This window comes from Erythranthe guttata, chromosome 9 (genome assembly GCF_056151865.1).
Source record: "Erythranthe guttata isolate IM_541 chromosome 9, IM_541, whole genome shotgun sequence".
In the NCBI taxonomy this organism is placed as follows: domain Eukaryota; kingdom Viridiplantae; phylum Streptophyta; class Magnoliopsida; order Lamiales; family Phrymaceae; genus Erythranthe; species Erythranthe guttata.
The window spans coordinates 1,281,597-1,303,238 of record NC_142541.1 but is presented as its reverse complement, the minus strand read 5'-3'; the positions used below and the strand labels follow the sequence as shown (position 1 = coordinate 1,303,238).

Below are 21,642 nucleotides of genomic sequence, written 5' to 3'. Positions count from 1 at the left end.
TTATCCATCCACTAATTCTGGTGGAAAGATGGTATTTTAGGTCTCCAATGGGTTTCACCAAAAAATTAGACCAAATATTAAAATAATAATATTTCACCATTTCACCACTTATAGGAAATGGGATTTGATTTGGTCTCCCATCGTATTTCACCATATAGGCCCCAAAACTATAAATCTAATGTTAATTATAATTTTAGTTCATAAATATTAATTATAGATCCAATATTAAGTAATAAATTTTTTTAACTATATAATATAAAAATTATGTTATCAATTTTAAAAATTATATTTTCAATTTAAATGTCTCGTCTTATATTTTCATCAATTAAAGTGTTTTCGTTAATCATTCTATTGTTGATTATTGTATTTCATTAATAGCAATTAGCGTATTAGTTAGGTAAAAAAATGACCTAATCAACATTGATACTAAAAAAAATATACAAATTAATTAACAATAAGCATATTTATATTATCAGAATTAATGTTTTTATTAATAAATAACAAATGTATTTATATTTAAAAAAATAATTTATTAATTAACATCAATGTATTTACGATAAGTATGCTAATAAGTTGGTAATCAGGTGCAATTACTGAAAATCGTCATTTTAGATGTTAGTATGTTACTTAATAAATTAGTGTTAATTACCTCAAATGCTATTTTTACCTCTGATTATTTAGTAGGAAAAATAGAAAAATGGTCTTCACCAAAAAATTTGGTGGAAAAATAGGATTTGAGTATATGGTGATATGGGGTTGACCACGGTGGGAGGCTATAACCAAATCTCCATAATTTTAGGTGTAACAGTGATATATGAATTTCGGGTGAGAAACTAAAAATACATAAATTAGATGAAAAAATGGCGATATAGCGACCGGTCGGAGATGCTCTTAATTGTCGATTGACATCTTCTATTTCGTTTTATACTTAAAAAAAAAAAGAAAAAAATCAAAAAAAGAATATTTACCCTTTTATTCTAGACCACGCGCTTGAAAAGCGAGTCCAGTATTTACCCTTTTACATTGTCATTTTGAGAGATACATAGAGAGAGAGAAGAGAGAGAAGAAGAAGAAGAAGAAATGGCTTATGGTGCTGTAGTTTCCCTTAAGAATACGATAGACAACCTTCTGCGTTCACCCAAATCGAATTCTGTTCTTCCCGATTCAGAAAATGAATTAATCTCCAAAGAGATTTGTTACTTGCAATCGTTTATCGAAACAATCAGGCCATTGCCGAGCAGCAAGAGAGTAGATGTTTCTTATTCGGAAAGACGAGTTAAAGCAGCAGCAGAGAAATTCGAAGATCTAATTTCAGACCGATTTCATATCCGATCCGATCGAAGCTCTGTGAACGAGGGTTTGGCCCAACAACAACTGCTGAAAGTCAGAGAAGCAATTACTTCATTTACCCAAACACTGCTGAACACCGACGAAGATCATTACCAACAACCGAGCGACGATTCTTTCGATCACGACCACTTTCCATTGACAATTGAGAAGAAATATTTGGGGAAAAAATTGCACGAGGAACTAAGGGATTGGATTTTCGCTCCGACGATCCAACTCCGGATGATGTTAATTGGCGGTATGGCCGGCATCGGTAAGACTGCTCTTGCCAGAGAGGTTTGTTACGATCCAGATGTTTTAACTTCTTTTGAATGCTATTCGTTTGTATCGATCGGCCCGCAGTATCAGTTGAAACAAACGGTGAAACTTATTCTGCGTCGAATGAGTTTCTACGGTCGTAAAGTGGACGAAATCTTCCTCGTTAATGATGATGAAGCTTTGCTAGTTGAAATTTTATTCCAGAGTTTATTAAGAAGCAAGTATCTGATTGTGTTGGATAATGTATGGAACCCTCAGGTTTGGTATCGACTACGACTTGGCTTTCCGGATAACAAAAACGGGAGTCGAATCATTTTGACATCTAGGCTTCTAGACTTCGATCGTGGCGACAGAGTGAAGTTTATGGAGATGCCTTTGCTGAATGACGATGAGAGTTGGAATCTACTTCGCAAGCTTGTATTCAATGCTCAAGAGCGGTGCAGTCCGCAACTTGAGAAGGTGGGGAAGAAGATTGCCAAGAACTGCGAGGGACTACCTTTGGCGATTATCGAGGTTGGAAAGCTCCTCGGTAACATTGATAGAACGGTCGAAAGTTGGACGCTGGTAGCAGAAAATGAAGATCCACTTACCATCACAACAAATGACAATACACCACTCTCAGACGCACTATCTTTGAGTTACAGGATGCTGCCTCAGTATCTAAAGGTATGCTTTCTTTATATGGGTGTGTTCCCGAAAAGTTACGAGATTCATCTCTCGAAACTCGTCAAATTATGGGTTTCCGAGGGCTTTCTTCAGCCAGAAGAGAACCAAAGCTTAGAAAAAACAGCCGAAGAATGCTTGAATAGACTTGTTTCCCAAAGTGTTGTTTTGAATAACAAGCTGAGTTTTATAGGTACGAGGAAAACTAAAACGTGTAGACTGCATTTTACCTTTCGGAATCTATGCGTCAATGAAGCTAATAGTGAAAAGTTTTTCTACGTCATAAGAAAGTATACCGGCAGTTTTCCGGAGGACTTAAATAGCCAGAACCGGTTGTGCTTCCACAACAACGTCGTTCTTGGTTTCAGAATGGTGCATACCTGGATGGATTCAATTCCAAATGCACGTTCTCTTCTCTGCTTTGGTCCAAAACAACGATATCCAGTAGTGCTGTACACGGGTTTTCGATTGCTCAAGGTACTAGATGCAGTCGCAATCCGCTTTTATGAATTCCCAGATCAAATACTAGATTTAGTTCACTTAAGGTACCTTGCCATCACATATGATGCAAAGCTCCCTTGTTCTATAGCCAGCCTTTGGAACCTTGAAGTCTTGATCGTCAGTCAGCATCATAACATCAAATGGTCGAATTTTCCAGTTTATCTGCCTATAGAGATTTGGAAGTTGCATAAGCTGAAGCACCTGGCGTGCATGGGATTCGACCTGCCAGATCCTTCTTCTGCAAATGATGACTCTCTTGTCCTAACAAAGCTTTTAACGCTTTCGGGTGTAAGCGCACACAGTTGTACCGTGGGGGTTCTTGCAAGAATCCCCAACCTAATGAAAATAGGCATCAAGATTGAGTCAGCACACAACTCAGTCGAGACCTTCAGTTTCCTTGGTGCTGATCGTTTTGCCTCTCTCTTTAAAGAATTTGAGTCGTTCAAATGCGTCCTTGAAAGTCCTAGCCTTGTGAGGTTTTCTCAAGTTGTTTCTTCAATGCCGATCAATTTCCCTGTCAACGTAAAAAAGATAACTCTAAGTGGATGTGGATTCTCATGGGAGTATATGAGAGTGATTGCAGAATTGCCGAATCTTGAAGCGCTCAAATTGCGATGGTATGCGTTCTGCGGCCCCGTGTGGGAAACATACAAGGGGGGATTCCGCAAGCTAAAGTTCCTGCTGCTAGAAGACTTAGATTTAGAGTACTTGATATCTGGTTATAGCCACTACCCTGTGCTGGAACGTCTGATTGTTAGTCACTGCTACAAATTGCAAAAGATCCCTCCTGAATTTGGATATCACGGATCACTTGAAATGATAGAGGTGCATTATTGCACGGAATTCCTCATGGAGGAAATAAAAGAGGAAAAAGAGATTTTTGACAATAAACGACTTCAATTGCTGGTCCATTCTTCAGGTGATGATGACAAGAAGCCCAAATTCAAATCATGAGTTCGACTTAAGGTAATACATCATGTGGTTACTACTTCTCTACTCAGTTACTTTTTTTTCTTTTTAAGGTTGATGAATCTCGAATCTAATTTGTTAGTCTTATTGTACTTCAACGTGTCTATTGGTCATGCAATTTTTGATCTTGTTAACTTTTGTTATAAGTGTTGAATAAAGTCTTCTAATTCTCCCATCTTCTTAAATCGTTCATGCCTTGCAACTAGTTTAAGTTGAGTATTGTATTTGTTGTCCCAATTTATATGAATTCGAATCAAGTTTCAGAAGCTGTATTCTGGCAACTTCAATCTTATTTTCCAATATATATATATATGTTCGTCTGTCGAGCTGTTGTCGGAGAAATGGGGAGGCAGAGGCCCTCACCTGTGATCACCGCCCGTCTCGGGAGGACGAGAAACTGATACGTGACAACGGCTTTCACGATAATGTGCGGAAGGAGTCATATATCTTAGATTAGCCGATTAGTTTATGTAAAGTAAGTAGTGGCTTAAGTAGTTAATAGCAGTTTTCTTATTTCTTAGTTCACGGGTTAGTTAGTTAATTTCTATCAAGTTTGAGGCTTCATACTTCATAGCCATGGTGTTAGTACGATCAGTATATGAAAATTATTATCCGTTCTCCAACTTTATTCAAAACCTTGGTTAACACCTAAAAACACATAATCATCCTCTTTTATTTACTAAACATTTTATGTATTCTTGATTCATTATTCCTTAGTTCTTATACAGTCTTTTTTTTTTGGAATGTCTGGTGTTTGGAGAGTACTAGGATCTTTAGCGATTTCTAGAGCTATTGGAGATCGATATCTTAGGCAGTGGGTTACGGCAGAACCGGAGACTAAAGTACTCAAACTTGAACCTGAATACAAGTTTCTTCTACATGCTTATGATGGATTGTGGGATAAGGTATTAATAATCAAATCTTGGATCATATATTTATGTTTCTTTTGAAATGTTTGATCTAATTTCTTAAATATGATTAAATGGTTTTTTTTTTTTTTTTTTAATATTATTATTATGGTAATGACTTGTCCATTGGTGATTGTTTATGCAGGTGAGCAATCAAGAGGCAGTAGATAATGCCCGCCCTTTGTGCGCAAACATCGATAAGCCTCGGCCACTATCGGCATGTAGAAAGCTCGTTGAACCCTCTGTTTCCAGAGGCTCTAGTGATGATATTAGTGTGATGTTAACTCAATTCGGTAGATTCCTCTATCGACTAAAGTATGCTTTCTGAATATGGGTGTGTTCCCACAAGAATCTTCCCTCGAAACTCATCAACTTTTAGGTTTCTGAGGGCTTAATGAACCAGAATTTAACAAAAGATTAGAACAGCCGAAGTATGCTTGCATACACTTGTTTCCCAAAGTGTTGTTTTGAATAACAAGTTGAGTACTATAGGTATGACGGAAACTAAAAATGATAGGTGACAACGGCTGTCACGATTAGATTGGCATGATCACTTAAATTGATAGAGGTGTTTGAATGCTCGGAATCTTTTATGGATGAATTACGGGATGAATACTGTCAGAGATTTGCAACTTCGATCAGGAGACAGTGAGGGAGGGAGGGCCGGGCCCCAACCAGAGCTCGACTGAAAAGATTCTATCGGCGTGTGTTGCATTCAAATATGTATGACCCTTTTTTCCTAATTGCCCAAATAAATGATCAGAGTAAACGAGACATTATTTCCGTTCAGAATTGAAACATTTACTCAAAGCTTGCGACCGGTACCAGATATCCAGAATCGAAAACCAATTCTGTGAGAATAACAAATGGCTACCCCGTTGACTTCAAATAGAAAATCTAAACTTCACTAATATAGTTAAAAAAAAAAAAAAAAAAAAGCAATCATAAAATACTCAACCACGTAAATCCCATAAATTCACTATACATGCTCGTACACGATTATCCTTTAAATATTACATCAAACGAGTATAAAAGCAGAGGCTTATTGATTTCCACGTACAGCCATTATTGTGACATGATTATTATATAATGTGTCTTGAGCACCACATCCTCAAGCAGTAGCAGCAGCAGATTTATCCACAGTGGTTTCATTTGATTTTGAACGCTTTGCCTCGTAATCTTTCACAGCAGCCTTTATTGCATCCTCAGCGAGCATGCTGCAATGGAGTTTCACCGGCGGAAGAGACAGATGCTTTGCAATTTCCCTATTATTGATATAAAATAAAATTTCAGAGAAAATCACAAGCTATTGAGAGATATGTAAGATTCTTCGGGAAATAGTTTGAAAATAAAAATCATGTGCTTGGCAAGAAAAGTCGACTAAATCTGTTACGTCTAGAAAAATTGCTCCCATTTCAATTTCCGTAAAACAATATAATATGAGATTCTAAGACTCTCAACATAGCTACAGAAACATTCCGCCAGATAACTTAGTAAAGCAAATATCTCATACAACATTTCGCCTTAAAAGCAGAAATAAAAAAACGCTCATGTTCTGTTGAATCTTAACAGAGCAGCAGGAATTACAGATTATGTTATCGAAGAGTGACGATTTATCAAATTTCAAAAGGAAAATATAACCTGTTAAGGCAAACATATTTACGAGATCACAAAATGCAAGCAGTACAAACTAAAGGAGATGCAGAACTACTAGCTTGAAGCTTTTCCGAACTATTAGGTTCTATATTACAACAGTTAAATCACACATATAAAGAATTTGAAAGGAGACCAACTTACGTGTTCTTGATTGATAGAACTTCTTCCATTTGTCTACCCTTCACCCATTCGGTGGCTGAAAATGGAGCCAAAAAAAAATTTCTTAGCAATAGTTTGTTGGAGTGACCAAGTAATAGCAGCAAAGCCAAGAGTAAGATAAAAGTTAAAAAAAAATAAAAAATCTCGATCTTAGTACTCAAAATTCATGCCTCTAGAATGCATTATGCATAGTGTGATCATCTTCTTTCTTGCCATATATATGATATCATGATCGAGATATTTATATTCCCGATTCCAATTATTATTTCCATTGGATTAATTCAACTGATAGAACTCGATAAACAAAAAAAAGCATCAACTTATAGAGGATCAAATACCGCGGTATATAAGAAACAATCAGGCACGAGATAATCGTATTAATCATTCACAGGTGAAGCAGACGAATCTTAATCTTCATCCGGGAAATTTGAAGATAAGAGTTGGGACAATTCAAACTTAGGCCCCCGTTTCTGGATAAACACTAACGTGGAGTGGAACAGAAAATCGATAGTCGTGATAAAGCCTAAAGCCTAAACAAACGCAAAATCAATTTCATGTAGACCATATAACTATCCAGCGAATACCGATGTACTATATAGACTAAGGACCGACTAACCTATGCAATTCATGCTATCGGAAAGAAAGAAAAAAAAAGAATCTTTGAGGTATATGCTAAAATGCTACTAAACCGACAAAATCACAAGTCACAGCCCTATCATTCAGAAGTAGCAGCTTCACAATCGAAGATCTAAAGTTCATCCAGACGCAGTTGTAATTCGCTGAAATTCACTTGTGCCACGTAAATATCAATAAATTCTACCAGCAATACACTATCGAACTTTCGATTCTAACTATTGCTTAAATCAAATTTCCAGCTCACTAATCTTCTCACAATGAAAATTACCCAGAAACAAATACCGTCCACCTCAAATCAAATCAAACAAAACAACATTAAACAATTAGATACATATCAAATTACAGAAATCGAAATCCGTACGCCATAGTTTTACGATATCGAAAAAACAATATTGATTTAACTGTAACATACGCACCAACAGAGGAGGAGGCGATGGCGGAGCCGCAGCCGAAGGTCTTGAAACAAGCATCAACGATCTTCCCGCTCTCCTCGTCAACCTTAATCTGCAATTTCATGACGTCACCACACGCCGGTGCTCCGACAAGACCCGTGCCGACAGTGGGATCGTTCTTGTCGAACGCCCCGACGTTCCTAGGGTTGTTGTAGTGATCCACCACCCTCTCGTGGTACATCCTCAGCGGCGCCGCCGCAGGGGAGCGCAGCCCTTGACCGACGATCCTGTTCGTTACCTGCCTCAACATTTTTGGATGGATTTGATCGGAGAAATCGAATCGAATGGAAATAGTTTCGTTTCTAGGGTTTGTGAAAAATGAGGGAACGTCTGTTGAAGTTTGTTAAGAGGAGGAAAAAGGCGGTTCGAATAAGGGGAATCGGGTTCGGTTTTATGCTTATCGAAAAGGCGGTGATAACATTACCTGCCTGTGATGGATTTTGTGCGGTGCTTCGTTTTGATTGGATGGGTCTTGTGTAAAGCTACAAAGAGGTGTGAACGCGGAGCTCGGCTGCTTTGCTGACTCGAGCTCATCAAGTTATTTTTTTTGGCTCGAGCTCGAGCTCATTTAGGGTTTTCTTTCCCTTAATTATTATATTTTTATTAAAAATTATTTATAGTAAAATAGAAAAAAATTATTATAAATAATGAACTGTAATTATATTTTTTTAAGTTTTATATTATTATTATTATTATTATTATTATTATTATTATTATTATTATTATTATTATTATTATTATTATTATTATTATGAATTATCTAAGTAATATACATTTGTTTCTATTTAAATACTAGAAATATTTATTATTATAGACTATTTAATATTTAGTTAATTTTAATATATTAAAAAGAAGAAAAAAAAGCAGCTCGCGAGCTGTCGAACAACTAACATTTGGCTTGAGCTCGAGTTCAAGCCAGCTCGTCGAGTTCGCGAGCCGACTCACCTCGTTTACCACCACTAAACTACATGCACTCAAATACGTTCAATGACGATGGAGCCCATTTAGCGAAAACTTATTTTAAATAGCTGATAAGCTTTTATGTTTGATAAGTTGACAAATTGTTACGTTTTATTACTAGAATTAACCTTATTTTTTGAATTTTTAAGATTTTTTTATAAAAAAAATACCAAACACTTAGGAAGAACTTATGAATTTTTAAACATCTTATAAACTCGTTTTAACAGTTTATAAGCTTATCCGATGAATGATAGGGCTATTTTTCTCATGTAGTTTTATGAGGGTAATATAGTAATATGTCTCCACTCGACACTCGACTAAACTATAGTGTATGTCGCTGATGTGTCTAATCATAATTAGGCCCATAAACCTAATTAAGATTAGGCCCAAATTGCCCTAAATTAATCTAATTGTATGAAAACTCAATTAGATTACTTTTTACCTATAAAAGTAACAACACATTGTCCCACATCGGATTTTTACAAAAAGTCCTACCTATTCATCCACCTATAAATGTATGTGTCATTTCACATAGAAAGGTACACTCTAATTTGGCAATTAATAATAATTATTTGCTTATATTAATACATCTTCTGACTTGAGCGTCGGAGGATAATCGCCGGGCCAAACCCGGCGTGTCATCTAGTGTTTCAATTGTTTTGTAGGTTAACGAACGGAGCAATCCCTTCGACTACCTCGGACACGTGGCAGTGACTCACGGCATTCTCTATCTTTGTGGGCTCAAGGACACTTGGGTTGCCCAATTGGCATTTGAGCAGCATCATTTTGGCGCCGTCTGTGGGAATGCAGACTCGATCACGTGACACGGGAGGAGGTGGTCAAGGTAGCCTTAATCCGCCCCAACAAGGAGCCGGCGGTGGGATCCCGGATCCGCCTCGAAGAAAGAGGACGGCGGGGACAACCAACGCGGCGGGACCTTCGGTGCCGATCATCCAAATGACGACGGAAGAGTTGCAAGCAATGATGGACGAGACCGCGGCCAAGGCAGCGGCTTGGGCAGCGGCGGACGCAGTAGCTCAATACATTAGCGCCCAAGGCCATAGTGATTTCGAAGAGCCGATTCTTTCAGAGAGCGACCCCTCGGAACCCGCTCACGTCCACGGGACCCCGCCCATCGTAGAACTCCACGACTCTGAGGAGAGGGTATCGCTTAGCGACCGAAGCATTTCTTCAGAACGGGCTCCCCGTAGGTATGCCCCGCCCCGGTCGCATCAGCATAGCTCAGCCTCGGACCAGGCTCCTCGAGGAGAGACGCGCGGTCGGTCACCACGGCCCCTTAAGCAACGGGCTCCTTCAAGGGAGAGAGCGGCGCGAGGCCGCCGAGAAAGAAGTGGATCCTCTCGGCCAAGTGTTACACGCCATGAGCCTCGAGGCGATAGGCATCGCGGACGATCCTTTCGCCGAGGCAACTCCCCACGAGACGAACATGGGAGTAGGTACACTTGGGCTGAAGAGACGAGAAGGCACCGCGAGAATGGTAACAAGCGTAATTCGAGAAGCCCGCGACAAGAAGCTTCAAGATCAACCGCTCGATTTGGAACGCTCCCCGCCCGAATAAGCCCTTTTATTCCGGCTATCATGGAGGAAGTTTTACCGCTCGGATTTAGGATCCCCAATCTGCCCCAATTCGATGGAACCGGAGATCCTCAAACTCACCTTAACAATTTCTTCGCTAAGATCGACCTTTACGGCCTCAGTGATGCCGCCTACTGCAAAATCTTCCAAACTACCTTAACTGATCAAGCACAAACTTGGTTCAACGGTCTGCCAGGAGGATCATTGGATGGCCTGGGCCAGTTATCGGAACGTTTCCTTAGCCAGTATTCCATCAACAAGCGATACGCCAAAACCGGATCATACCTCTTCAAAGTCAAACAACGCGAGGGAGAACCATTGAGAGACTATGTACAGCGGTTTGTCAAAGCGGTGCACGAGGTACCCAATGTTAACCACGACCTACTAGCCGATATACTGCAACATAACTTGAGGCACGTTCGCTTCCAAGAATCCATAGCAGGACGACCCCCACAAACTCTGGAGGAGCTTCTGAACCGAGCGGAGAAGTTCATCCGGATAGAAGAGGCCGTAGAGATGGGACTTCCCGTGAAAAGGAAGCGCGAAGAAGAGCGCCATGAGGCAAAAAGGAAGGAAGAAGGACGTTCGATCCACGCCCCTACCTACCCAAAGTTTACTCCCCTAAAAGCAAAACTCATGGAAGTATGGATGGTAGCGGAGCAGAAAGGTCTAGTCCAGCCCCCGAGACAGATGAAAGAAAATCCGAAAAGGCAAAAATCGGAAAAATACTGCGAGTACCATCGAGATCGGGGACACACTACCGACGAGTGCTTCCAACTAAAGCAAGAAATCGAGAGGCTAATTAAAAAAGGGCACCTGGGAGAATTCGTGGATGCGCCACGACACCAAAAATTCCAAAACAAACCCCGCTTCCAGCATAAAGGAGAACGTCCCAACCCTAGGAAAGATCGAGAGGATGACAATCTTCCAACTCAAGGAATAATTGCAGTTATTTCCGGAGGACCCTCGGGCGGTGACACTCCTAGCTCACGACGAGCATTAATTCGGGCAGCAAGAGGCTCGTATTCTACGACAGAACGTCCAGAGGGACATATTTACCACGTTCACCACCCAAACTCAGAGGTTACATTTAGCGACGACGATCTCATAGGACCACGTGGTGAACACAACGACGCTTTAGTCATCTCTGCATCAATTTCTAATTATTTGGTGAAGAAGATTTTGGTGGACGGTGGTAGCTCGGCTGATATTATATATTACGACGCCTTCGAAAAACTAGGGATTGCCAATGCAAAACTCGCGCCTGTGAAAACACCCCTAGTAGGTTTTACGGGACACGCCGTCGAAGCTGTGGGAGAAATTTCCTTAGTCTTGTCCTTGGGATCATTCCCATGCCGAGCTACAAACACGGTCAACTTCCTAGTCGTCAAGGCACCGTCGACTTATAACGTCATTTTGGGGCGGCCGAGTATGAACCTTTTCAGAGCAGTCCCGTCAACCTATCATATGAAGTTGAAGTTTCCTACGGCTAGCGGAGTCGGAGAAGCCGTAGGCGATCAACGCATAGCTCGAGAATGCTATGCGAACACTTTGAAGGCACCTCAGGTTCGGAACACAAAGCAAGTGGGAGGAGGAGATGACACTCCCAATTATCTGAAGAGAAAATGGGTGATGGCTGTCAAAAACGACTTCATCACTCCCTCGACCAATCAAGATGCCGATAGCACAAGACTCGCAGCAGTAGAAGAACTAAAAAGTGTAGAGTTGATCCCGGGCGATCAAGATAAACTACTCCGAGTGGGAACCAACCTTGAGCCCGAAGCAGAAACAAGGCTCGTGGAGTTCCTTCGGAAAAACGGTGATGTCTTTGCATGGAGAGAGGAAGATCTCGAAGGAATTCCCCCATCTAAAATTGTTCATCGGCTTGACGTTGACCCGAAACTCAAGCCGGTAAAACAAAAGAAAAGGACTTTTGGCCCGGAACGTAATAAACACATCAAAGAGGAGGTCGACAAACTCCTTGCGGCTGGTCAAATACGTCCGGTTCAATATCCCGAATGGTTGTCAAATGTTGTCCTAGTGGCGAAATCAGGGGGAAAATGGCGTTTATGTGTGGATTTCACTAACCTGAACAAAGCTTGTCCTAAAGATCCTTTCCCTCTCCCAAGGATCGATCAGCTGGTGGATTCCACCTCAGGATGTGAGTTGTTAAGCTTTTTAGACGCATACCAAGGGTACAACCAGATCCAACTGGCCCCTGAGGACCAAGAGAAAGCGAGTTTCATTACCGACCAAGGCATTTATTGCTACAAGGTAATGCCATTCGGCCTCAAAAACGCAGGAGCAACCTATCAACGACTGGTGAACACCATGTTCGCTAATCTAATTGGGCGTAACATGGAAGTGTATATCGATGATATGTTAGTTAAAAGCCCTAAGGCCGAAAACCACTTGAAGGACCTCGAGGAGTGCTTCGCTATTCTTAGAGAATACAAAATGAAACTAAATCCTTCGAAATGCTCCTTCGGAGTGAAGGGCGGCAAATTCTTAGGCTATATGATCTCGCAACGAGGAATCGAAGCAAACCCGGCCAAGATTGACGCCCTGATCAACATGGCCCCACCTAAATCCATAAAAAATGTCCAACAATTAAACGGTTGTTTAGCGGCGCTGAATCGATTTATTTCCCGTTCAGCAGACAAAGGACTTCCTTTCTTTAGAGTGCTGCGGGAGGGGAAGAAATTCAAGTGGACGGAAGAGTGCCAAAAAGCATTCGAGGAACTGAAGCAATACCTAGCGTCACCTCCCCTCCTGACCAAACCAAGGGAAGGAGACGAACTTTTATTGTACTTAGCAACTACGTCAGAGGCGATCAGCGCAGTCTTAGTACTCGAAGGTGAAAGAGGGCATCAACCCATCTACTACGTCAGTCGCGCCCTACGGGGAGCCGAGCAGAGATATTCAAACATAGAGCGACTGGCCTTGGCATTAATCACGGCAGCGCGAAAATTGCGGCCCTATTTCCAATCACACCAGGTAGTGGTGTTGACAAATTTCCCCCTTAAACAGATCTTCCAAAGTCCTGAAACATCGGGGAGGATGGCCAAATGGGCGATCGAACTGAGTGAGTATGGGGTAGAGTTCCGATCACGCCCGGCAATCAAAGCTCAAGTCCTTGCGGATTTTCTCGTCGAAATGACGTTTAACGAATCTACATGTTCTACACCGACGTGGACGGTTTATGTAGACGGTTCCTCTACCACGGGGGGTAGTGGGGCAGGAATTTGGATCACAAGTCCCGAAGGCGATGCTTTGGAGTACGCATTGAAGTTAGAATTTCCAGCTTCCAATAATGAAGCGGAATACGAAGCCCTTGTAGCTGGATTGAAGTTAGCTCAAGCAGCCGGAGCTAAGAAGTTGGTTACACACAGTGACTCCCAACTAGTAGTAAACCAAGTCTTAGGCACATACGAAGCCAAAGAAGAAAGTATGATTAAGTACCTCGAGTTGGTCAAACGCCTCATGGAAAGTTTCGAGAAGGTGGAAGTCAGGCAAATACCTAGAGCCGAAAATGCCATGGCAGACAAATTGGCTCGCTTAGCGAGTTCCATGTCAAAGCTCGACAGTCGCAAGATCACTTTTCTCTCTTCCGCCAAACCCGAGATAGAAACAGGCACACAAATCCTATGTACTAGTAACACTCCGTGTTGGAAGGACGAGATAATAAAATATCTATCCACGTCAGAATTGCCTCAAGACGGAGCAGCGGCGAGGAAATTAAAAATAAAAGCCGCTCGATTCCTACTTATCGGGGAGGAGCTATACAAGAGAGGTTTTTCGGTACCTTACCTAAGATGTCTCGGACCGGACGAAGCAAGATATGTTCTCCGTGAAATTCATGAAGGCATTTGTGGGAACCACTTAGGAGGGCGAGCACTAGCCATCAAAGCGTTACGTCAAGGATACTTCTGGCCGACTATGCGTCAAGACGCTAGAGAATTAGTGGAGAAATGTAGAGCTTGCCAAATACACGCCAACATTACTCACGTACCTGGATCTCTTCTCCAACCAATTGACAGCCCAGTTCCTTTCGCACAATGGGGGATAGATCTGGTTGGGCCATTGCCACAAGCTAGTGGACAACGCAAATTCTTAATTGTAGCAGTTGACTATTTCACCAAGTGGGTGGAAGCGGAGCCCTTGGCTAAAATAGCCGAGGCCGACGTCATTCGGTTCCTATGGAAGAATGTGGTATGCCGATTTGGGATACCACGAGCCCTAATATCAGATAATGGAACTCAATTCTGCGGAAGCAAGGTCGCGGACTGGTGTGAAGGACTATCAATCAAGCAATTCTTCACTTCAGTAGGAAACCCACAAGCTAACGGCCAAACCGAAGTTACAAACCGCACAATTCTGCAACACCTCAAAGCCAGATTAGGAGAAGCAAAGGGCGCCTGGGTTGAGGAACTCCCTAGTGTCTTATGGGCTTATCGTACAACTCCCCGAACCTCCACCGGTGAATCACCTTTCAATCTTGCTTATGGAATGGAAGCCGTCGTACCAGCTGAAATAGGGCAACCGTCATGGCGGATATCCAATTACTCAATCCAGCATAATGATCTGGCAATAAGGGCAAGTTTGGATCTTGTGGACGAGGTCAGAGAGGGCGCTACTATGCGAATAGAAGCTTACAAAGCTCGAATGGCGCGAGCCTATAACCAAAGAGTCAAACCAAGATCATTTCAGGTAGGAGACTTGGTACTCCGAAGAGTCGGGATTTCAAAGGCTGTCGGAAAGTTGGATCCAAAGTGGGAAGGACCCTACAAAGTTACTCAAGTGGTCAACGCCGGAGCTTACCGGCTTCAGCACATGGATGGCAATCAAGTTCCAAGGACTTGGAACATAGGGAATTTGAAGAAGTATTTCGCTTAGCACTTTAGGCGAGCAATTTTTCTTTGTTTTTAATAAATCAGGAGCATATCGCTCGCTGTAACGCTTAAGCTAGGGAATAAGTCGGGAGCATACCGCTCGCCGCAACGCTTTTAAATTATGTAATAAGTTGGCAGCATATCGTTTGCCACGTGAAGCTAAATAAAACATTTTCGCTTGAGGCATACCGCCCACTCTAATCTGCGACCATTTTCCTTTGTGTCATGACAATTAATTTTTGTTTATTCTATTGAAATGCATTAGTATTTTTATTATTATTACTATGAAGTGCTTCAATCAAAGGGATGACCACTCGACTCCCAAACAAAAAAAAAAAAAAAAAAAAAAAAAAGGTCCTTGCTAAAGGGGAAGATAACAAGGATCACAAGGGTCTGGCCAACTCGAACTTTGTTATCTCACTCCCCAAAGCACAAGTTGATTGAGAAATCAAATTCTCAACGACTCCGCAGCCCTAAATTAAGAAAAGAAGGCAAAAATGCGGAGCCCCTACATAAAAACTTAGGGGACTGATCATCCACTAAGTACCAAAAAAGCACGAAAATTGCGAAATGGGAATAAAACAAAAGTAAAATTCCATTCATGAAGCAAAAACGTGCAAATAAAAAGAAAAAAAAAAAAAAAAAAAAAAAAAAAAAAACATAGAAAAGACTAAAGTCTTAGAAATACGTCGTAAAGGAAAATACTACTACTCTCAAGCGAGTAGAAACTGATAAACGACTACACTACTAGGCAGTCGGGTTAACGCTAGCATTCTCAGCTCCAGCAGACTCGGGCATCTCATCAAACTCATCGCCCTCAACCAGGGCGCCAATTTTCTCCGCCCCAATTTCTGGCTCAAGTTCCAAAACGCTCGGCTCTATCTCCCGTAGGATAGCCTCTGGGACAAGCTTTGTTGCACGAACTTGACTGCGGATATCCCGCACGATCTCCGCAAAAAACCCACTAGCATAACTATCCCGTAGCTCGATATAAGATTCGCTCCCTAAGAACTTATCAACCACCATCAAACCCAAAGGCGTTTTCAAGACGTCATTCGACCCCTTATGGGCTTCCATGAAAGAAAGCGCGTCGGTCTTCTCATTCTTCAAAGATAGGCTCAGATCCTTAATCCTAGCTTCGGCCTTCAGACGTGCCGATTTTTCATCATCCGCACGTGTCACCAAGCTCTGACATTTCTTCTCCAAGGCACTCAGCTTGCCTTTTTCTTCATCCAGAGACTTCTTCAAACCTTCAATCTCTGAGCGAAGGGAGGCATTGACACCCTGAACACCCGCATACAACGAATTAACGTTCAACTTCTCTGCTTGCATCTTGGCATGCTCAGCCTCCAAGCCCCTCCCGCGATCAATAATGAAGGGCACGAAAGTCATAGTCTAAAAAATAAAAAAATAATAAATAAAAAAATAAAAGGGGTAGGAGTTATTATTATTAATAGTAATAATAAATCAAATATAGAGGTGCATGATAAATCCGATACTAACCCGAGCAAAGGAGGACGCCAACCCTTCGATCATCTCGTCTAGAGGTTTCCCGGCAAGACGAGTCGAATCAAACTCCGTCGGGAAACCCATTACCTTCTCCATGGCCAAGGCGCTATCAAGAACGTCAAACACCGAACCACCATTTTGCGCCCTATCAACACCAGCAACAAAATTCCCTTTCCATGCATTAACGGGCGGTAGAACCAACTCCTCAACTCCTAAGGTGCGAGGCCTTTTTTCACGCACGACGATAGGGGCGACACGAGTATCCCCGGACGCGGAGGGGGACTTGAGCTCGCTCAAAGGCAGCGGGGGCGCACTCACAATGGCAAGACGACCTTTGTCGGCGGATTTGGGATCCGAGACTCCAGCGCTCTTCTTCACAGCCACCTCCGGACCACGGGACGATCCCACCCCATGGACTGGCTTTTTCCCACTACTTCGATCCTCTGCAGTGCCTCTTCCCGACTCCCGTGCCACGGGCTTTGAGGCCGGAGGTGTGTTTCGAGACACAGGCTTCGAGGCACCATTGTTCATGCAACGACGTTTGAAATCATTATAGCTCATCGTCTCACCTGCAGAACACGAAAACAGCAAATACAGAAATATTAGTTTCAAGAAAACTATAAAGAAAGAGGACGGAGCAATCAATACAGCACAACTCCTCTACCCTTAGAAAATAAAGTCAAAGGGTCGAAGAAATAATCGAAAAAACCCATTCCGATACAATCCATTTTGAGTCTCGAGTGTTCATTACTCCACTCAACGGGACGCACTTCACCCCATACAGAAGGAACTTCCCAATCATTCCGCACGTATAGGAACCACTCCTTCCAACTCCCCCATTTATTCTCATTTTTCTTCAAAAACTTGCATTTCGACCGAGGATGAAAATGAAAATTAGGCGCTTTGTCCCTCAGCGGTTTCACAAGAAACATGGAGTGAAATAAATTCGCCGAAATTGGAAAACCCTCGGACTCAGCGCGATGACAAAACCCTTTGAAGTAAAGAAATGCGTTCGGCGTTAATTGACTGAGGCTCACCTTCACATCTCGACAAATTTGAACAAGAACCGGATGAGGTGGCAAAGTAAATCCAACCGAAAATGATGCAAGGAATACCGTAAAGTAGCCATCAGGAGGGGCATAACATCTCTCCCCCTTACACGGAACCGATATCTCAATAGCATGCTCGACACGTAGATAGTCCAGAATCTCGGGCAGTTGACCAACTCTAAAGGAAGAGTCGAAATTTAATTCGGCACATATTCCTGAATATTCCTCAGAAACACTACCGCCGGAAAAATCGGTTAATTCTTCTTCCTCATCGGTCAACACGCTCTCGTCCACCTCGAATTCACGTCTTCTCTTCGACCCACGAACCACAGAATTTTTTAGAGAAAAGTTCGTACCAAACACATTAATCCGTCGAGACCACGCCCAAGACTCAGGATCGCTACATTCTAACTCCACGGAACAAAACTCCGGGCCCACATCAGGGTTGGGAGCTGAAATACGGGGATCGGCGGAAAAAACGGACTCCGAACGGCCCTGCACGCGCTCCACACGCGCCGGAAACGGCCCGGACGCGCCTCCACGCGCGGAACAGCTCCCAGCAGCTGTTCTCACGCGCCCCACGCGCTCCGGGTGGTCCCCGCCCACGCTCTCCACGCGCGCCACGCGCTCCACGCGCCCGTCATTCCCAGGCCCCCCTCCGTGGGACGTCACGCTGACGTCACACCGCACTCCCGCCCGAGTTACCCCGGTCGTCCGAGCCGACTCGTCCGATTCCCCTGACCGAGTTGACTCACTCAACTGAGTCGACCCACCCGACCGAGTTGCCCAGCCCGTCCGGTCCGACCCGCCTGCCCGAGTCGACTCACTCATCCGACTCGCTCGATCCGCCCGAGTAGACCCCCCTGCCCGAGTCGACTCACCCACCCGACTCGCTCGATCCGCCCGACCGCCCAGCTGCACAGTTTTCCGCGCTCGGTGACGTCACGCCTCCCAGGGCTGACGTCACCCCCTCCTTTCTGGCACGGAATTCAATGCCATAGCCGCCAGTACTGGAATTTTCCTCGAACAACGAACCATTACACTGTTTCGCACATAACTTCTCGCTCGCAACTCCGAATTTCACAAAATTGGTACTCCTGGACTCCAAATTTCGACCTCTTTCCACCCGGCTATCAAGATTTTTCGAATTCCCATCTTCAAAATTATCGGATTCCGAATGAACTCCACATAGTTCGTCGCTAGACTCGTCCAACAACCTTAGACCCGACATTAAATTCCTACGCCTATATCAAACGCAATTTCGAGGCTCCAAACGACAAAATACGGGTAAAACCAACGACACAAGGACTCGAATAAAAAAGTGAGGATTTGCAAAAAATATTTATACCTTTGGAAGTTCGCCAATTATTTTTAAATCTCGCTAGCACAATTCTGGAAGAAGAAACCACAAGAATCCAAAATAAAAAACCCTACAAGGGCATGGATGAGCTTATATACTACTTCCAACTAGGCTCACAAGCCCATGACCCAACTTGGAAGTGGGGGGCTTAATGATGTGTCTAATCATAATTAGACCCATAAACCTAATTAAGATTAGGCCCAAATTGCCCTAAATTAATCTAATTGTATGAAAACTCAATTAGATTACTTTTTACCTATAAAAGTAACAACACATTGTCCCACATCGGATTTTTACAAAAAGTCCTACCTATTCATCCACCTATAAATGTATGTGTCATTTCACATAGAAAGGTACACTCTAATTTGGCAATTAATAATAATTATTTGCTTATATTAATACATCTTCTGACTTGAGCGTCGGAGGATAATCGCCGGGCCAAACCCGGCGTGTCATCTAGTGTTTTAATTGTTTTGTAGGTTAACGAACGGAGCAATCCCTTCGACTACCTCGGACAAGTGGCAGTGACTCACGGCATTCTCTATCTTTGTGGGCTCAAGGACACTTGGGTTGCCCAATTGGCATTTGAGCAGCATCAGTCGCAAAATTCATATGTTTTTTCGGGATATAATATCAATAATATCTATGAACTTAATAAATTGAAATATGCTAAGTTTATTGCATAATAACTTGGTATTTAGTGGACAATGGTGGATTCAAGTTCAACCCGTTTGGTATATGTTTTTAGTTCTTACATGGATTTTAACTTGAGATATGGGCTTTAAGAAATTTGAATTAACAAAAGTTATGGGCTTGGGCCATTTCTTTCTTCCAAATAGTGGATTGCCTCTTGCTTCAATTTGATAACCAGGGGTGCAAATTGGAACAAAATTTTCGATTTTCCATCGATTCTGATCCAAAATTTTCCGATTTTGGAAAAATGTTTTTTAATCGGAATCCCGAAATTCCGACTTCAGATTTTTTTGAAATTATTTGGATCGGAATTGGAATAAATATGAGATTCCAATTTCCGATCCTGATTTAAGTTCCGAAAATAATTGCGAAAATTTTGAATTATTTTTTCCTAATATTACACTTAAATAACCAACATTATTATGTATTATATATTTTAGATGACCAAAAGTTGGAATTTTCCGGATTCCGCTGGATCCGATCTGAAAATTTTTGATTTCGTTTTTTTTTCTTTTTTCGATCGGAATTGAAACTAGTTTTTCTTACAAAAAAAATCGGGATTATTCCGAAAGGGCTAACTCCGATCTGATCCATCCGATTTACGCCCCTAGATGACAGTATTTACGCATGCCACACATACATCATAAAAAATAAAAAATAAAAATATTCGAAGGATGATTCAATTGATGAATTACCCAAGTTTAAAGCTCGAAATTTACTTTCGGTTGATGGAAATAGGAAATCGACAAATTCTTGAAAAGAAATACAACATGATCATATATCGAAATAGCGATGTTTTTGGATCCAGACAAAATTCATCGAATCGAATCAGAGGAATGTCAATGGTCTAAAAAATTACTAATTATTAACCTACAATACTATATTTCCTTTTTTATTTTTTTATTTTTTTTTCTCTCTGAAGTTTTATTTCTAATATATATATATATATATATATATATATATATATATATATATATATATATATATATATAGTGACAAGATGAAGTAACTGCCTATGTTGCACGGACACGGGAACGCGGACACGGTAAATAAGAAAATGTACACGGGAAAATTCCATTTTGCAAAAAGTTAGATACAGGAACGTGGGAAATGCGTAAATAATAAAAATATAGGGGTGCATTCATAATTTCTAAAAAATATTATAATGTTTAAGTTAAATTACAACCACCCCTGAGGTATGATAAATTTACGAAAAAACCCCTCTTGTTCGGATAATTATATCTGCTACCCCCTCCCCCGCAATTATGATTTTTTTTTACACCTCCACCCTTTTGGTATGAAATTCAACCTAATCATCTAGATTTCGTAGAACTTGCTCTAGTTTGTACTAGTTTTGTGCAAAAAAACAGTTTCTAATGCCCCACAATCTGATATCTACAAGCCAAAAAACACATATTATGATCATCTTGCTTTAAATTGTGGAGATCGAAAGGGATAAAATGTGTATAAATGTGATAAAATTCCATATAATTTCGAAGATTTTCACTAAATTTGAAACCGCAAGGATGGACGTGTAAGAAGATTTATGGTTGAGGGATGGTTGTAATATACCCAAACATGAGGGGGGTTTCGTAATTTGAACATACCTCAGGGGTAGTTGTAATTTACCTTAATGTATAATATCATTCTACAAATTACATTCGGATCATAGAAATTTATTTTAGTATGGAATTAACATCTACAAAAATATTAGAACACCACTAGAAGTGAAAAGGAGGGATAATGTTTATGATTTTTTTAAGCGTATACAATTCGAAATTTTTATTTAAAATGAAATTTGGATTTATTTTGTGTGGAAACGCGTTCCAATTCTTCATTATTATCATAAATGTCCCCGAAACTTTTAAATATTTATGAAAACGACCCCAAAACGTTTCCGATAGGTGTCATGGAGTTTCGGTTTCCGAAACATCAAAATGCATGTTGGTTGAAGTTTCCGTGCATCATAGATAATTGCTACTGCATGCATCGCCATATTTATTTATTTAATTTTCTGGAACTGTTGGCAGTGGC

The 21,642-nt window shown here is 41.5% G+C and overlaps 4 protein-coding genes across 5 annotated transcripts; 3 read left to right on the top strand and 1 right to left on the bottom strand.

Moving 5' to 3' along the window:
• Positions 1–1,004: 1,004 nt before the first annotated feature.
• LOC148767827 (putative late blight resistance protein homolog R1A-10) lies at positions 1,005–5,105 on the top strand. Of its 2 annotated transcripts, none has more exons than XM_088823458.1 (3): positions 1,005–3,735; positions 4,507–4,643; positions 4,792–5,105. In XM_088823458.1, exon 1 carries the CDS (start codon positions 1,081–1,083, stop codon positions 3,721–3,723), a length of 2,643 nt encoding a protein of 880 aa, XP_088679584.1. In that variant the 5' UTR covers positions 1,005–1,080; the 3' UTR covers positions 3,724–3,735; positions 4,507–4,643; positions 4,792–5,105. The 2 variants fall into 2 exon arrangements, with proteins under 2 accessions (XP_088679584.1, XP_088679585.1); XM_088823459.1 differs by having other exon boundaries at positions 1,007–3,735; positions 4,499–4,643.
• On the top strand, positions 4,482–4,974 carry LOC148767828 (putative protein phosphatase 2C 30). Its single transcript, XM_088823333.1, has 2 exons — positions 4,482–4,643; positions 4,792–4,974. Exons 1-2 carry the CDS (start codon positions 4,482–4,484, stop codon positions 4,972–4,974), a joined length of 345 nt encoding a protein of 114 aa, XP_088679459.1.
• A 503-nt stretch (positions 5,106–5,608) lies between the features above and the next one.
• Positions 5,609–8,006, bottom strand: LOC105952237 (iron-sulfur cluster assembly protein 1). Its single transcript, XM_012975771.2, has 3 exons — positions 7,514–8,006; positions 6,444–6,498; positions 5,609–5,911 (listed from the first exon to the last, which is right to left on the bottom strand). The coding sequence occupies exons 1-3, from the start codon at positions 7,797–7,799 to the stop codon at positions 5,758–5,760; spliced, it is 495 nt and encodes a 164-aa protein (XP_012831225.2). The 5' UTR covers positions 7,800–8,006; the 3' UTR covers positions 5,609–5,757.
• A 1,307-nt stretch (positions 8,007–9,313) lies between these two features.
• On the top strand, positions 9,314–13,152 carry LOC148767826 (uncharacterized). The gene is made up of 2 exons (XM_088823332.1): positions 9,314–12,962; positions 13,136–13,152. Exons 1-2 carry the CDS (start codon positions 9,314–9,316, stop codon positions 13,150–13,152), a joined length of 3,666 nt encoding a protein of 1,221 aa, XP_088679458.1.
• The last annotated feature ends 8,490 nt before the right edge of the window (positions 13,153–21,642 follow it).